The 13277-nt window shown below is 56.0% G+C and overlaps 4 protein-coding genes across 4 annotated transcripts; 2 read left to right on the top strand and 2 right to left on the bottom strand.

The window, feature by feature from the left end:
• Window positions 1-15: 15 nt before the first annotated feature.
• On the bottom strand, window positions 16-1258 carry GCG54_00012760 (uncharacterized protein; the record flags this gene model as incomplete). Its single annotated transcript, XM_045412631.1, has 2 exons — window positions 16-655; window positions 711-1258. 2 exons carry the CDS (start codon window positions 1256-1258, stop codon window positions 16-18), a joined length of 1188 nt encoding a protein of 395 aa, XP_045268637.1.
• A 1518-nt stretch (window positions 1259-2776) lies between these two features.
• On the top strand, window positions 2777-5927 carry GCG54_00012759 (uncharacterized protein; the record flags this gene model as incomplete). Its single annotated transcript, XM_045412630.1, has 4 exons — window positions 2777-2785; window positions 2861-2977; window positions 3042-3976; window positions 4031-5927. 4 exons carry the CDS (start codon window positions 2777-2779, stop codon window positions 5925-5927), a joined length of 2958 nt encoding a protein of 985 aa, XP_045268636.1.
• Window positions 5928-8077: 2150 nt separating this feature from the next.
• GCG54_00012758 (uncharacterized protein) lies at window positions 8078-8628 on the top strand (the record flags this gene model as incomplete). Its single annotated transcript, XM_045412629.1, has 2 exons — window positions 8078-8148; window positions 8211-8628. 2 exons carry the CDS (start codon window positions 8078-8080, stop codon window positions 8626-8628), a joined length of 489 nt encoding a protein of 162 aa, XP_045268635.1.
• Window positions 8629-8948: 320 nt separating this feature from the next.
• GCG54_00012757 (Oligopeptide transporter 3) lies at window positions 8949-12102 on the bottom strand (the record flags this gene model as incomplete). The annotated part of the gene is made up of 12 exons (XM_045412628.1): window positions 8949-9242; window positions 9299-9548; window positions 9606-9782; window positions 9840-9914; window positions 9965-10065; window positions 10118-10197; window positions 10248-10925; window positions 10984-11181; window positions 11241-11754; window positions 11807-11885; window positions 11936-11979; window positions 12034-12102. 12 exons carry the CDS (start codon window positions 12100-12102, stop codon window positions 8949-8951), a joined length of 2559 nt encoding a protein of 852 aa, XP_045268634.1.
• Between the last annotated feature and the right edge of the window lie 1175 nt (window positions 12103-13277).

Below are 13277 nucleotides of genomic sequence, written 5' to 3'. Positions count from 1 at the left end.
CAGAAGGATGCTCGACTACTGCTTGTAGCATCCGCCGTTCTTGAAGGTGGCGGGGATGCCGCAGGTGGTAGACTCGATGGCCTCCTTGACGCACTTCTCGTTGCTGTCCCCCTTAAACCAGGAGAACATGTCCAGCTCCAGGGAGACGCCCTTGCCGAGGTCGGTCTCGAAGACGTCAGTCTGGCACTTCTTGACCTTGTAGCGGTCGGGGCCGTCGCCGTCGGGGCAGGTGAAGCGGATGGCGGCAACGAGGTTGTCGCACCAATTGGTCGAGTCCTGGCCGGTGGGCTGGATGTCGATCTTGTACTTGAGGCGGTCGTTGGCCTCGTCGAAGCGCCAGGAGCAGTCGGCCTCGGTGGTCAGGCCCTTGCTGGGGTCGACGAAGGCGCAGGTGAGGTCGGGGTCGATGCCGGGGGGAGGGGTGGCCTCGGCGGGGGTCTTGGTCTCGATGAGGAGAGGGGCGTGGCTGACGGTGGGGTCGGGTGCGGGAAGGAAGCGGAGGTCCTTGGCTGCCTGGGTGCTCATGAGGATGTCCGAGTCGGGGCCGATCTCCATGAGGCTCTCGTCGTCGCGCTTGAAGATGGACGGGCTGGGAGGGCTGTCGTCTCTGTCGGCGGACCAGTAGCGAGTGCTGCAGACGCTGCTGCGGTAGCAACTGAGGAGTGTTACTTGAGCTTCAATGAGACAAGGAGGAGATGATGACGACTTACCCCTCGTTGACCCAGTTGGTCAGGACAGGGTGGTTGAAGCACATGGAGAAGTGGATGGCCCACTGGACCTCCTCCATGAAGTCCTTGCCCTCGGGCCAGGGCCAGCTGATCTTGTAGCGGAGGAAGAGGCCGTTGCCGTTCTCGTTGGCGTTCCACTTGCGGTCGCACATGAACCAGTAGGTCCAGTTGTCGGTGAAGTCCTGGATCTTGGTGATGAGCATCTCGCACCACTTCTCGCTGGACATGCCGACGGGGTCGATCTTGATCTGGTACTCGAGGTGGTTATCGAAGCCGCAGTTCTCGAAGGAGTAGCTGCAGTCGATCTGGGGGACGATGTAGCGCTTGATGATGTCGGTGCAGTTGTGGTCAGGAAGAGGGCCAAAGTCATCACGGATGGTGATGCCAGTGGTGTTGACCAGGCTGACCTGTCCATCGGAGGAGGTGGTGATGGCGGTCTTGGGGCCGAGGCCAGGGCCAGTATTGGCGATGGCGGCACTCAGGGCACCAGCAGCAAGGGAGGCCTGGACGAGGACACGCGGGATCATCATCGTGAAGTCTTGCTTGGTGTTTGAGTTCTTGACGGTGATGATGATGATGAGAGAGTGTGGAGGGGAAGAGGGGAGGAGAGTTGGGTTTGTGTGGGTGAGAACGAGAAAATCCTCACGGCTTGTGCAGAGTGAAGAGGGCTGCCTTTGTTTTTATTCTTTTCGAGGCGCGTCAGGTTGTGTACCATCCTTAAGCGAGGCAAAGGTGAGAATAACAAAGACTGATGAGGCAGGAGGCAGGTGAGAGGCAGAGCCGTGCCTTCCTTCAAAAGTAGGAAGAGGTTGAGCTGTGAGATGAGCCTACTCATTCACCCTCAGTCTCCTGGGCTGCCAACCAGACCCAAGCTTAGTTGTGACCTTGAATTAGGAAGGCCACCCAATTAGCACCACGTAAGCCTAGAATACTTGATACTTATCTCTGTTTAAATGTGTTGAAGAAATGTCCTGCCTAATTTTCGAGAGACTGCTTGATTATCCAATGTCTACATGGCTATTTCTATGTCCCAAGGACTGAAATGCTTTCACTCAAATCAACAAGATTGCTTTTCGGCATCAAGCATATATAACTATCTATTGATTTTCGGCCCAGCTTAGGCAATCTGTTTTTGGGTTTTACTATTCGTGGAAATGCTGTTGCTTTGGTCGCCACTTCGTTCGTCGTCGTCGTTGCCGCCGCCGCCGTTGTCTCTGTTTTCTATCGTCATCTTAGTCATCTCTCGTCGTCGTCGGTTTAGTTGCTGTAATCATTCGTAGTTGTAGCTGTATCTTCTATTCTCATTATTATTCACCATGGTCATCTTTGCCCCCACTGTGGTCGATCGAAGGATAATTCCAAGATTGTAATGTAGGCTGCATCTGGTACTTTTCTGCTGTCCGGATCGAATATTGATATGAAGATTAAAGCTTATCAATATGGTATAAGCAGAAAAGCTTCAATTCAATAATGGGAAGGCATCACATAAATCGGAGCTTTCCTGATTGGGGTGTTATTCAAGTGAAGCCATCGTGAGGAATCAAGCCACATGCAAGATGAGGTAATCTTGGAGGCGCCACAGCCAGCCCGAGTCAGCCACAGGACCCCCACATATGCAGCCCAACGAGGCACCAATCCGATGGATGCACCGGAAGGGAGCTTGTGAAGCTGCAGCTGCTGCATTGCGGTACGTACCGATCGGCCCCTGTGGCCCTGCACTAATTCGCAGGCGCCATTGGAACCAGCGAGCCCGGTACAGCGGCCAGCGGCCAGCTAGCAGGACGCGGTCGAGTCTCGGAATGACATTTCGCGACGCCTGACACTTGACACTTTATGCACCCGCCAGAGCAGAGCTCCATCTTTGCATTTCGCTTCATCTTCCCCTTAGCAGCAGCTGCCGATTCCTCAACCTCCACCGACCGACCGACCACCGTTGACGACACTCCTGAACGACGTGGACTGCCGAATGCCACACACCGACCGCCTCGATCCTATGCGCAACTGAGCCTCTTCCCCTTCCTGCTGGAAATGCCTGCGGAGACGAAACCATGGACTTTGTGAGTGCTGGAGCCCCCCTTCTAGCTTGCCGGCTGGCGATGGCTTCACCCCCTTGCTGACCTTTGATACTGCAGTGGTCGCGCCTCCTAGCGGGCACTTCGCTCTCCCCCTCCAACAACCGCAAGGTCGACGCCGCAAAGGACCCCACGAAACGCTTGCACCGGTTCGATAAGGAATACAACCGCATCTTGGTGAGCTCTGCCGCGGAACGTACACCATCGCCGGAGCTTTGGACCCTGACTAGTCTCCCATTAGCAAATCTGGAGATCCTCCTCAAACCTCGCCAATGACGTCGACGCCGCCGAAACCCTCGAGATCAGGCTCCAAGAGCTGACCAACATCCTCAACGACGAGTCCCGACGCCCTCTCCCCCACCCCTGCATCCAATATGCCGCGAAGAAACAAGTCTACGTGCCCATCGGCAAGATAGCGACCACATCGTATAACGAGTGGATTATCAAGGAGGCAGTTCTTTTTTTCGCGACCCTGCTCGAGACCGAGGAGGAGGCCTTTGTCGAGAACGTCACCTTCTCCGCCAGTCTGACCAACCTGCTGGTCCGCATCACCGGCGTCAACAGCGTTCGCCTGGGTTCCGACACCGAGGCCAAGGTTGTCGAGCTGGCGTTTAATATCACCACCAAGATCCGCCTCAACCGGGACATCCTGCACGCCTGGTTCAAGACCAACCACGATGGCGCCCCGAAGGTCAATCCCCAGGACGACCAAGGCTCCTTTGCCGGCCGGACCCAACGGCAGGACTTTCCGCTATTCTACATTTTGATGGACTACATTCACCACGAGGGCAAGGTTGGAGATTTTGCCAGGACGGGACTGCTGTACATCATTGAGTCGGCATCCAGCGACGAGTCGTTGGAGCAATGGATTGTCGAGAGTGATCTGTCCACGTTGATGGCGACGGGTCTGGGAGCCCTCTACAGCCAGTTGAGCCGGAAGCTCGTCATCGACTACCCTACCAATGGCCTCCCCGCGATTCTGGCCTTCTCAGACTACGAGCGTCCCACATCCACCTTTGAAATCATCAGCTCCTGCTCTGGCGACTTCCAGGGCCACATCGAAACCTTCCTCTCCCATCTCCTCTTCTGGCAGGACGTGCTGGACCACTGCAAGTCGGTCGAGGTGAAGCAGACACTTCTGGAACACTTCCAGGTCATTTTCCTGCAGCAGCTCCTGTACGGCCCCCTTCCGTCTGATATCAGGAGACCTTTTACTGACTGAGCGTGCAGATACCCTTCGCTGCTGGAGTCGTCTGATATTGATGGAGGCTCGTCCGTTGCCGTTCTTACGTATCTCCGCCGTATCCTAGAATCTCTTGATCACCCGGACATGATCAACCTCATCCTCCACTACCTCCTCGGCCTTCCTGACCATGTCTCGACTGGCCCCTCAAGTGGTGGGCGCGCTTCCATCAGCGCAGCTCGCAAGCGCAAGTCCATGGATCTTGCCACCATGCTTGCCCAGACGCAATCCGACATCACCGCTACACCTCTGCTCTTTAACCTCGTTGATCTCATCCAAGCGTGTTTGCGCTCCCATAACCAGCAAACCATTCGTGTTACGCTCCAGCTAGTCTCGGCCATTTTTAAGAGACACCATCGCTATGCTGTGGGCACGCTCTTGCGCACGGAAACAGTGATTGGCGACAAGATGCATCGCACGGTCGGAGCACACGAGCAGGAGGTCGACTATCTCATGAGCCTGGCTGGTTCGATTGGCGGCCAAGACAACTTTGATGAAATCTACGAGAATGTCCTGAAGGATACAATGACCCGACTGGAGGGCCATCCCTGCTCTTTGAAGCTCGTCGCCCCCAAGATTTCTACCAACAACCATGACCTACCCGCTATTCCTGATACGCTTCCTGGGGCGCCACGCGACGTGCACGAGCACACGCTCCGACCGGACGATCCCATGCTCAACACAGTGCTGGACCTTCTCGAGACCTTCTTCATGAACCCTGTTGATACAAACCTCTCTCTTACCGAGTCCATCTTGGATCTGGCCATCTGCGGCTATATGACGGTCGAGGGATGGATGCTCCGAAACCCTCAAAAGTACACTTATGATGAGCAGCCGCCCAGCCCGACGTCTCCTGACGCATCGACGACGTCGTTCAGGCCTCCGACGGACCCTGATTCCACAACGTCCGCGGAACAACAAACCCTTGCAGCTCTTGATGGATGTCGTCGTCGCCCCGTCTGGGCCCAGTCCTCTCTGCCGCGTATCCTCATCGTCCTCCAGCAACTCTGCAACCAGGTAGCCCAGTACCGCGAGACGGTCCCCCGCTTTGAGGATCTCCTGCAAAGCCGGAGAGAGGCGTTCCAGACTGCGGATAACCGGCCCACGCCGCCGCCATTGCCACCTCGCAAGCCGACTCCGCAGAGACACAGGTCAGCGCATACCCCCGAACGCGAAAGTCTGGATGATGCACGCAGTGGATCTCCGGCGCGCCCTTCTGGCCTGGAACGTTTTGCACAGCGCCTGGTCTCGGAGTTGAGCACTCCAACCCGGTCAGGGACCCCCAGGGGAAGAAAGAACAGCCGTGGTTCCGGGACTAACAGCCCGGCCCCGGGCGGTCTATCGGGCGGATATGGTCTGTCTACTCCGACGTCTCGGCCTCTTCCCCCACCAAAAGACACTCCCTACGACCATGCCCCAAGAAGCGTGACAGATGAAACTGGTTCGTCGCATGGGCCTAGAGACCCCGTGGCCAGCCAGGCGGCTGCGTTTGCAGCGATTGACCAAAGTATTCTCGCGCGTAAGGTTGGCATTCCTGGCAAGGTCGAAGCCATCCCGCTGGATCTCGGGAAGAAGCCGACTCTACATATGCCGCCCCCCAAGGATGACGATGAGGAGGCGGAGCAGGAGGCCACGGAAGAAGGAGAGCAAAAGGCTACGCAAGAAGGAGAGCAGGAAGCTTCAGAAGCCCAAGAGGCCCAGCCGGAGCCAAGCGGCAATGATACCGCCGAGGTCAAGCCAAAGGCAGAAGAGAAGAAGGCGGAACGCACGGCTTCTGTCTCGCATGTTCTCACCAACGTGATTATACTGCAGTCTTTCCTGTTTGAGCTGGCTGCCCTGATCCAGGTGCGTGCCGGGCTCTTCAACGAGGTTCGCTACGCCTGAGGGGTGCCGGATGCAACCGTGGGGGGCATGGGGCCAGGGCGGAGGCTTTTCTGTTTCTTTTCTACATACCAGATAAAAGACCATTCTTATTGTACGTAGTATACTTTTTCCTGTGGCTTCCCGGTTCTGGGCCTTGTCGCTCGCTTGCATTGCTTGGCGTCGGTAGGGAAGGGGAGGGGGTTCTCTGTTAGGTGCTGATGAATAGACTTATCTGCTGTGTTTATAACTATGATGTCGTCTGCTGAGTGGCCCGGTCTGGGTTCGGTGAAGACGATGGTGAGGCGAGTATCATGCGGCGCGTACCTACTTACTTCGTGATGGTGTTGGGCTTGTTTAGATGAAGGAACCTAACGGAAGGACGGATAAATCCTCCTCCCCAAAAATGGCGCGCGCCGGTGGCCGTTCATGCCTTGTGATCTGCCGAGCGGACCCAGTATTGGTGATCGACGGCTGACGTGCGCTAATGCATCAAGTGCCGGGGTGCAGGGGTTGTTGGGTTTAGCTTGGGGGTGGAGGCCGAGGGGTGGGATGCGTTGCGCAGCTCGCGTTCGCGGGGTGCGGCGGACGGTCGGGTTGGATGCCGAAGCCCGGTTTTCTTTTGGGGTTAGGCTGGGTTGGACCTGGGGATGTCACCGTTGGACGTTGATGATGGATGGCGGAGACTGGGGAGTTAAGCTGGCAGGGGAGTTTAGCTGTGGGAGTGTCGGGGTTTAGGAAGATTCTGGAAGGAGTGGTTCCTTTCTGGCAGGTTTCTGGTGTTTCTACACGATTTATTGGAAGCCGGAGGAAATAGAGGAGGAGTTGAATGTTTTTGATGGTCGAAGAGGGAACTGAGTTCGCCCTCGTTGAGGTGACATGAGTCAATTGTGGTAGCATTCCGCCTGATCTCAGAGTCGGACGCGGGAGTTTGGGCTGAAAAGACAGGTCGTCTGTCACCAGAAGAAATTAGGCTTTCCAGCTTTCTTGCATGCGGTGTTGGAGCGGCGGCACATTTCGTGATTTGAAGAGCTGAGCAGAGTTTGGGGAACGATCTCAGGATGGTAGCTATGGAGCATCGCGCAAGCGAATGGGCAGATAATCTTTCCCAGACCGTTTAATATCTCGATTGCGAGAGACGAAGAAGAAGGGTTTAATTGGTGGTGGTCGGCTAGGCCGGATTGCTTCAGACGAATTGGTCGGATGATTTTTGGGTTTTTTGGGCATGGGTAACGTTTTCCGCGTGCTGTTTTTGGAGACGCTGCTGGCACTTGAGTCGTGTGTTGAAGAAGTCTGAACCGAGTCTGAGTCGGACGTGGTTCCGTGCGCTCGCGAGTCGGGGGGCGAGATGGGCACGGCGAGACGTGAGTCGGGGACATTTTCTTTGCGCGCAAGAGAGGGCTGAGCTGTCTTGGCCTCTGCAATGAGACGAGGCATCAGCTGAATTGGGAGACACGTGTTGGGCTACTGCGGACTCTCCAAAGTGAAGGCGGCGCTTGTTGGTCTGTGGTGAAGACAGAAGTGTGGAATTGTCGCGGGCTGAAACTGTGGAAACGCGCTTGTGGGAAAAAGGCAAAAGGGCGCATCTTATTGAAAGTGACGGTAAGGGTCCTTCCCTGGATGATATGACGTGCCCGAACGGGCGCGCCACGTTGTCTAGGGCTGCGTGCGGCCTGATGGACAAGGGTACGGAGTAAGGAAGGGTGTGTTCATGTTCGTCAGCCCTTTTTTCGGTGATGGGACCGGGATGGGTGGGATTCCAGATAGATGGGCTGGTGCCATGGATGGGTTCGTGTTGAGCGTGCCTAAGAAAAGAAGTGGGAATGGAACCGGGGAAAGGGCCAGCTGGTGTAACTGTTTGGTAGATAAAGGGAAGATTCGTCCTGTGTTGTCTCACGTTGGTCTGTTTGGTTCTTGCTTTCCAAGTCTTTGCCGTCTGATGTCGGATGAGAATTTGAAGTGAACAGTTAACACGGATTATTTTGAATTACACTCCCCTTCATCGAAGAGACCAAGCGTCCCATCATTCAGTTTACCATTTCTTTTCATTTCAACTATACCGACTTTACTACACCCGCCCGGAGCAGATTATCTCTTTTCTCTTCTTTTCATTTCAAAGGACAGGCTCTGCTTTCTTAAGAATACTCGAACGGTCGTTTTAGAGCATACACATCATGAAGTTCTCTGCTATTGCTGTCATTACCGCCGCCGTGGTCGGTGTTGGTGCTGTGCCTGTTGAGTCTGGGTACGTCCTACAACCACACCTATCATACAACACCTTTTGACTAACAAGACAACCCCCAACAGCCCTCTCTCCTCCCTCCAAAACCGCGCCAGCGAAGCCATAGGCGGCGTCGTCTCCTTCATCCGCCGCGAAGAGCTCGGCACCCCCGTCGTCCCGCAGCAGCTCAAGCGCGCGCCGCCGGTGCGCTTCCACAACGCCCGCGACGCGGAGTACCTCCGCCGGCGCAAGGACGGCGACGGCAAGGGCGGGAGCAACCCCGTGCCGCCGCTCAACCCGTTCAGCACGAAGAGCAAGGGCGGCAAGAGAGACGCGCTGGAGGCGCGGAAGAAGAAGGACCCGGAGGAGGTGCCGCCCCTTAACCCGTTTTCGACGGGGAGCAAGGAGAAGAGGGGCGGCGGGGATTTGACGAGGAGGAAGGCGCCGCAGGAGAGTGTGCCGCCTTTGGCGCCGTTTTCCGTGGCCGGGGGGGATGAGGAGTGAGGGGAGTTGGGGGGCGGGGGGTTCGCCTGAGCTGTTGAGGATGCTGGGGTTCAGGGGATCGCGATGCAGAAGGGGCCTGGCTGGACCGTGAAGCTGGGACTTTTCTTGGGCAATGATTTGGTCGGGATCTTCTGGACGGCGGCGGAGACGGGGATGGGGAACCTCCTTTTTTTATAGTGGGTTGGGGGAGAGTTCCTGGGGAATTGAGACTTTGATTCACTGTATATCTTGAAGCCATTTCTTCTTTTGTTCTACTAGTTGTGGAGTTGCGCTGTGAAGATTGTACATGTTCGATGGATAGCAGATCTGAGGACAGGATGCTATCCTGCATACGTCCCCACGCGAGGGCCAAAGTACTCCCCCTTGGGCAGCTTGAGCCTCGTGCAAGCCGTGGCCTCGCAGCCCTTCTCCGAGTCGTTGCCCCACCAGTTGACCTCGAACCCGTGATAGCTCACCGCGAAGAAGATGACCACGGCGGCGATGGCGATGGCGGTCGAGAGGGCGGCTGACAGGACGTAGTTGTACTTTGACCAGAAGGCGAGGTAGCGCTGGCGGAGGTAGACCATGCTCAGCCAGCCGGGGATGACGGCTGGCCACATGTACGCGATGTTGTACTACAAGTCCAATCAGAAATCAGGAAGAGCCAGAAGGGGGAATGGTTTTGACGCACGGGAGACCAGCTGATGCCGCCGCTGAGGATCATGACGGGGTGGATCTTGGCGACCCAGTGCGTGCGGGGGAAGCGCCGCTGGAAGACGTAGAAGAGGATCGGGATCGCGAAGCCGACGGGGAAGGCGGAGAGCAGGGCGGTGTAGATGCCGCCGGACCCGAAGACCTTGCGAGCGCCCAAGCTGCCGAAGAGGACTGCGGCGGTGAAGTAGGTGTTGACGCCGGGGCAGGAGAAGCGGTCTTTCTGGTTGCTGTTGTGAAGGTTGTTAGCATTCCACGAGAGACATTGGTGGAAGGGTTCTTCTTACGTCGCGCAGAGGTCGGGGATGTTTTCAATCTGAAAGTTCATGACACCTGTGGCGACGAAGGCGGAGACGAAGACGGCGACGACTTGGGCGGCGAAGGTGTGGCGCTGCGGGATCTTGAGGTAGTGGGCTAGCTTGAGATCGTTGGCGAAGTCGAGGGCGTGGGCAGTTGTGACGTAGCTGGGAGTCTTGGTTAGTCCAAGAACTGAGATTTGCGATGCTTATTAGTCGTCTCACCCGAAGCACTTGAAGAAGTTCATGGCGAGGGCGTTGCCGGGTTCCCATGCACCGCCGATGAACTCGGCCAGCACGCTATCACAATGTTAGTTTCGTTCGTCTATTAGTGGATTTCATCGACTTACTTGAACTCAACCTCCATTCCCGTCGTGGCGAAGATGATACCGGTGGGAATGACGAAGACGAGGGCGAGGGCGATGCCGAAGAAGACGACGCCGACACTGGTCTGGGCAATACTTAGCAATATTACTGGATGGACGGGAGGAGTCGAGAGATACCTCGGTAGGCCAAGCAGCAATGGCCGCAACACCGAATGCAATTGCGAGCAGGTTGAGAATGAGGTACCACCACTCGGGAACTGTGACCGGTTAGATAGAACGTTCAAGTGAGCAAGGAGGATCCCCGTACCTTCGGGGTAGTTCGACATCATCCTGGTGTGGACATCCTTGAAGTCGTGCGACGCCTCCTTCTTAAAGCTGCGGAGCAGACTCTTGAAGCCCAGCGCAATGTCGTGGCGATGGAAGAGGATCGCATAGGAGATGGTCGCAGCGTAGACGGCGAAGAAGTAGTAGTACATCGTGATGCTGCTTGCGGCCAGGTAGACGGGGGAGTAGGCCTGGTACTTGGCCTCATCTAACCACCCGCGGCTGTCCAGAATCTTGGAGACGTTGTAAGAGCCACCGAAATGGTTGTACATGAGGTTCGAGTTGATCGGGAGGTAGGCCGTGTTATACGCATTCGTCCAGTACAGCCCGATGATCGTGATGCCGCCGATGAAGACGCCAATGAAGGTGTTGAACGTGACGCGGAAGGGAACAACGAGGGGCTGAACGACGTGGGTTGCGACGTTCCAGTCGAAGGTGGGTAGAGGGTTGAAGCCGAGACCTTTGCGCACACCGGTGATGGCGGTGAGGGTGAAGTTGTCCGGGGCAATCCACGCCACCCAGTTGAAGAGGGAGAGCGCGCCGAAGATGTAGTCTGGGAACCAGAACCAGACAAACATGCAGGCGAAGGCAGCCAAGAAGAAGCGGTAGCGGGACATGCTGTAGATTTTCTTGAAGGGGCCGGCAACCGGATGGTTTGTCTCTGTCGCGGTGTGAGTATTATGCGTCTACAAGGAGCATGTCCTCGCGACTTGGCTTACCGTTATGAAGAGAGCTGTTCAGAGCAATGGTGACCAGGGATGCGGGCCATAGACAGAAGGCTGGGTACACCAAGAAACGCCTGCACAAACCAGCCAAACCGAAACCCATCAAGTTCGTGGACAGAGCCAGAAGGATTTGGTAGCTGAATGACTTGGCGTACTTTTGCCCAAAGTAGCGGTCCATCCATTGGGTGAAGACTGAGTCGGATCTTGTCAGACAACCAACACCATGCTCTATCGAAAGACGCGGAACTTACTGATATATCTCGAGCTAGGCAGGGTCTTGCCCACACTCGCCATAATCGAAATAAGCATGTGCTCCTTCTTATTAAAAGGGCCTGGGTTCAAGCTATGCCGAACACCAAACAACGTGAACCCAACATCAGGAAGGAACCTCTCCGCGGCCTTGCCGACCGGATACGCCAACAGCTGCACGACCTCGGCCCTCAGCGTGATCGACGGCTGGCGCACGCTGAAGAGCTGGTTGATGAAGGCGATGAACACCACGAACGCGAGCCCGATGACCCAGGCGCGGATCGTGGAGACGGGCAGGCTGGGGTCATCGTGCGGGTCGACGACGGCGCGGACCTCGGCGTACGGGCTGTTGGTGGTGAGCAGCGAGACCTCGACCTTGGCTTCGGAGATTTCGCGGGCGTGGGAGTCTGGGTTGGTGAGGATGTCGTCGTTGGCGAGGAATGCTTTGAGGCGCTCGAGGGCGCCGGCGGGAAAGTTTGGGTCGAGGTTGTGTTGGGAGACAAGTCTTTCGGCGGCCTGGGTTGTGTGTTAGGAGTGTATGAGGATGGATGGGGTAGGTGGTGGTTACTTCACGGGTTTCTTGGAGGGAGAGGCTGCGGGAGTGTTCTCTTGCTTCGAGGACCTCTTCGGGTGTAGCGTTCAGTTGTCTGGCGGTTTGTGAGTTGGATGATCTTGCGTAGGTGAAATGTAGACTTACTTTGCCACTTCATCAACAGAAATCTTCTCATCGAAGCTCTCACGCTGTGAAGTTGTTAGTTAATGCCAACAGAAGACGATCATACTCGGTAGACTCACTTGAGGGTTAACATCAGCTGGTGCGACGACGTCGATGGTATCGCCTGTCTTCTCATTGAGAGTACCCATATCGGCAACAACTGGTGGACGAAACCACAGACAGATGCAAAGCTATGAGGGATGAGACACAACAGGCAGTATAGGGACATGAAGTGAGTCAGGATAGAGCCGTTCTTATTGCCGTTCGTGAGTAGTTCACGCGAACGATGGGGTCAGGATCCGTCCGGGTGGTAGTAGCCTGCATATCTGGTGACTCTGTGGCGCTAAAGTCTCCCAACAACCTTTATGCCATCCAACAGGCAAATGCCCCGAGCTTTCGTCTGGTCTTGCCATTTGCAACTTGATAGTATGCTGTGGCTAAAGAAGGAAGAGTGGGCTCTGGCGGGGTCTCCCGACCGACTCGCATTGCAGTACGAAGACGCGTACCTGTAGCCCAGTATGTACCCGTTCCGCTCATAGTTCCAGCGCTAGAGACTCCTTCAATATGGAAATTACTCGGGCTAAAGACAGCCAAGACGCATATCTCCGTTGAGCAGATGACATTGGCAAACCTCTGCAGTTGAAAATGCCGCGCCAGCAACGACGCGCTGTGTTGCACCATACCGAGAATGAATGAGAACCCCACGACAGACTTACCTCGATGTGGAAACGCATCCTCTCGACTACCGCTGCCAAACCCGGGAGACAATGTCTGTTACGTACCAATAAGCTTAACCCGTCCTATCTTGGGCTCGCCCATCCCGCTCCAACGGTCGGCTGCAGGGATGAAGTGGGCGGGAAGTGGGCGCGTCTCTTATCGCGTCATCGGACAGAGAAATGGCGGCTGCGGAGGAGACAACGAAGACGGCAAAGTGTCTACCAGATTTTGACGGCTACCAGGTTCTAGATGTGTCTTTTTGCTGCAACTTGCTGATGGGCGTTTATTCCGCCGAGGCGTAAAGTCGGAGCGGACCCGATGCCTCCAATGAGATCGGGGATCCGCCGCGTCGGTTTCGGTTTCACGGCTCCGGCTGGCAGGCGACAACTTCCCGGAACGGACGCCTGCAGATGGACCGGTCAATTGAGTGATAAGAGTAGCGAATCACGAGTGTTGCATGTTGATCAACGTCGTCGGCGCGGTTGGAGTCCCCCGCAAGATCCCACTCGCAACAACTTCTTTGTACCTTTGTTCATGACCAAACCTCGCTGGAAGTCATACCCGACGACGACTTTGAGCCATTGAATCTTCTCGGATTACGCCGTTG

The sequence above is a fragment of the Colletotrichum gloeosporioides genome (genome assembly GCF_011800055.1).
Source record: "Colletotrichum gloeosporioides strain Lc1 chromosome Unknown consensus_16, whole genome shotgun sequence".
Classification (NCBI taxonomy): domain Eukaryota; kingdom Fungi; phylum Ascomycota; class Sordariomycetes; order Glomerellales; family Glomerellaceae; genus Colletotrichum; species Colletotrichum gloeosporioides.
Note: the sequence above shows the minus strand (reverse complement) of the source record. Positions and strands in the feature narration are given on the sequence as shown.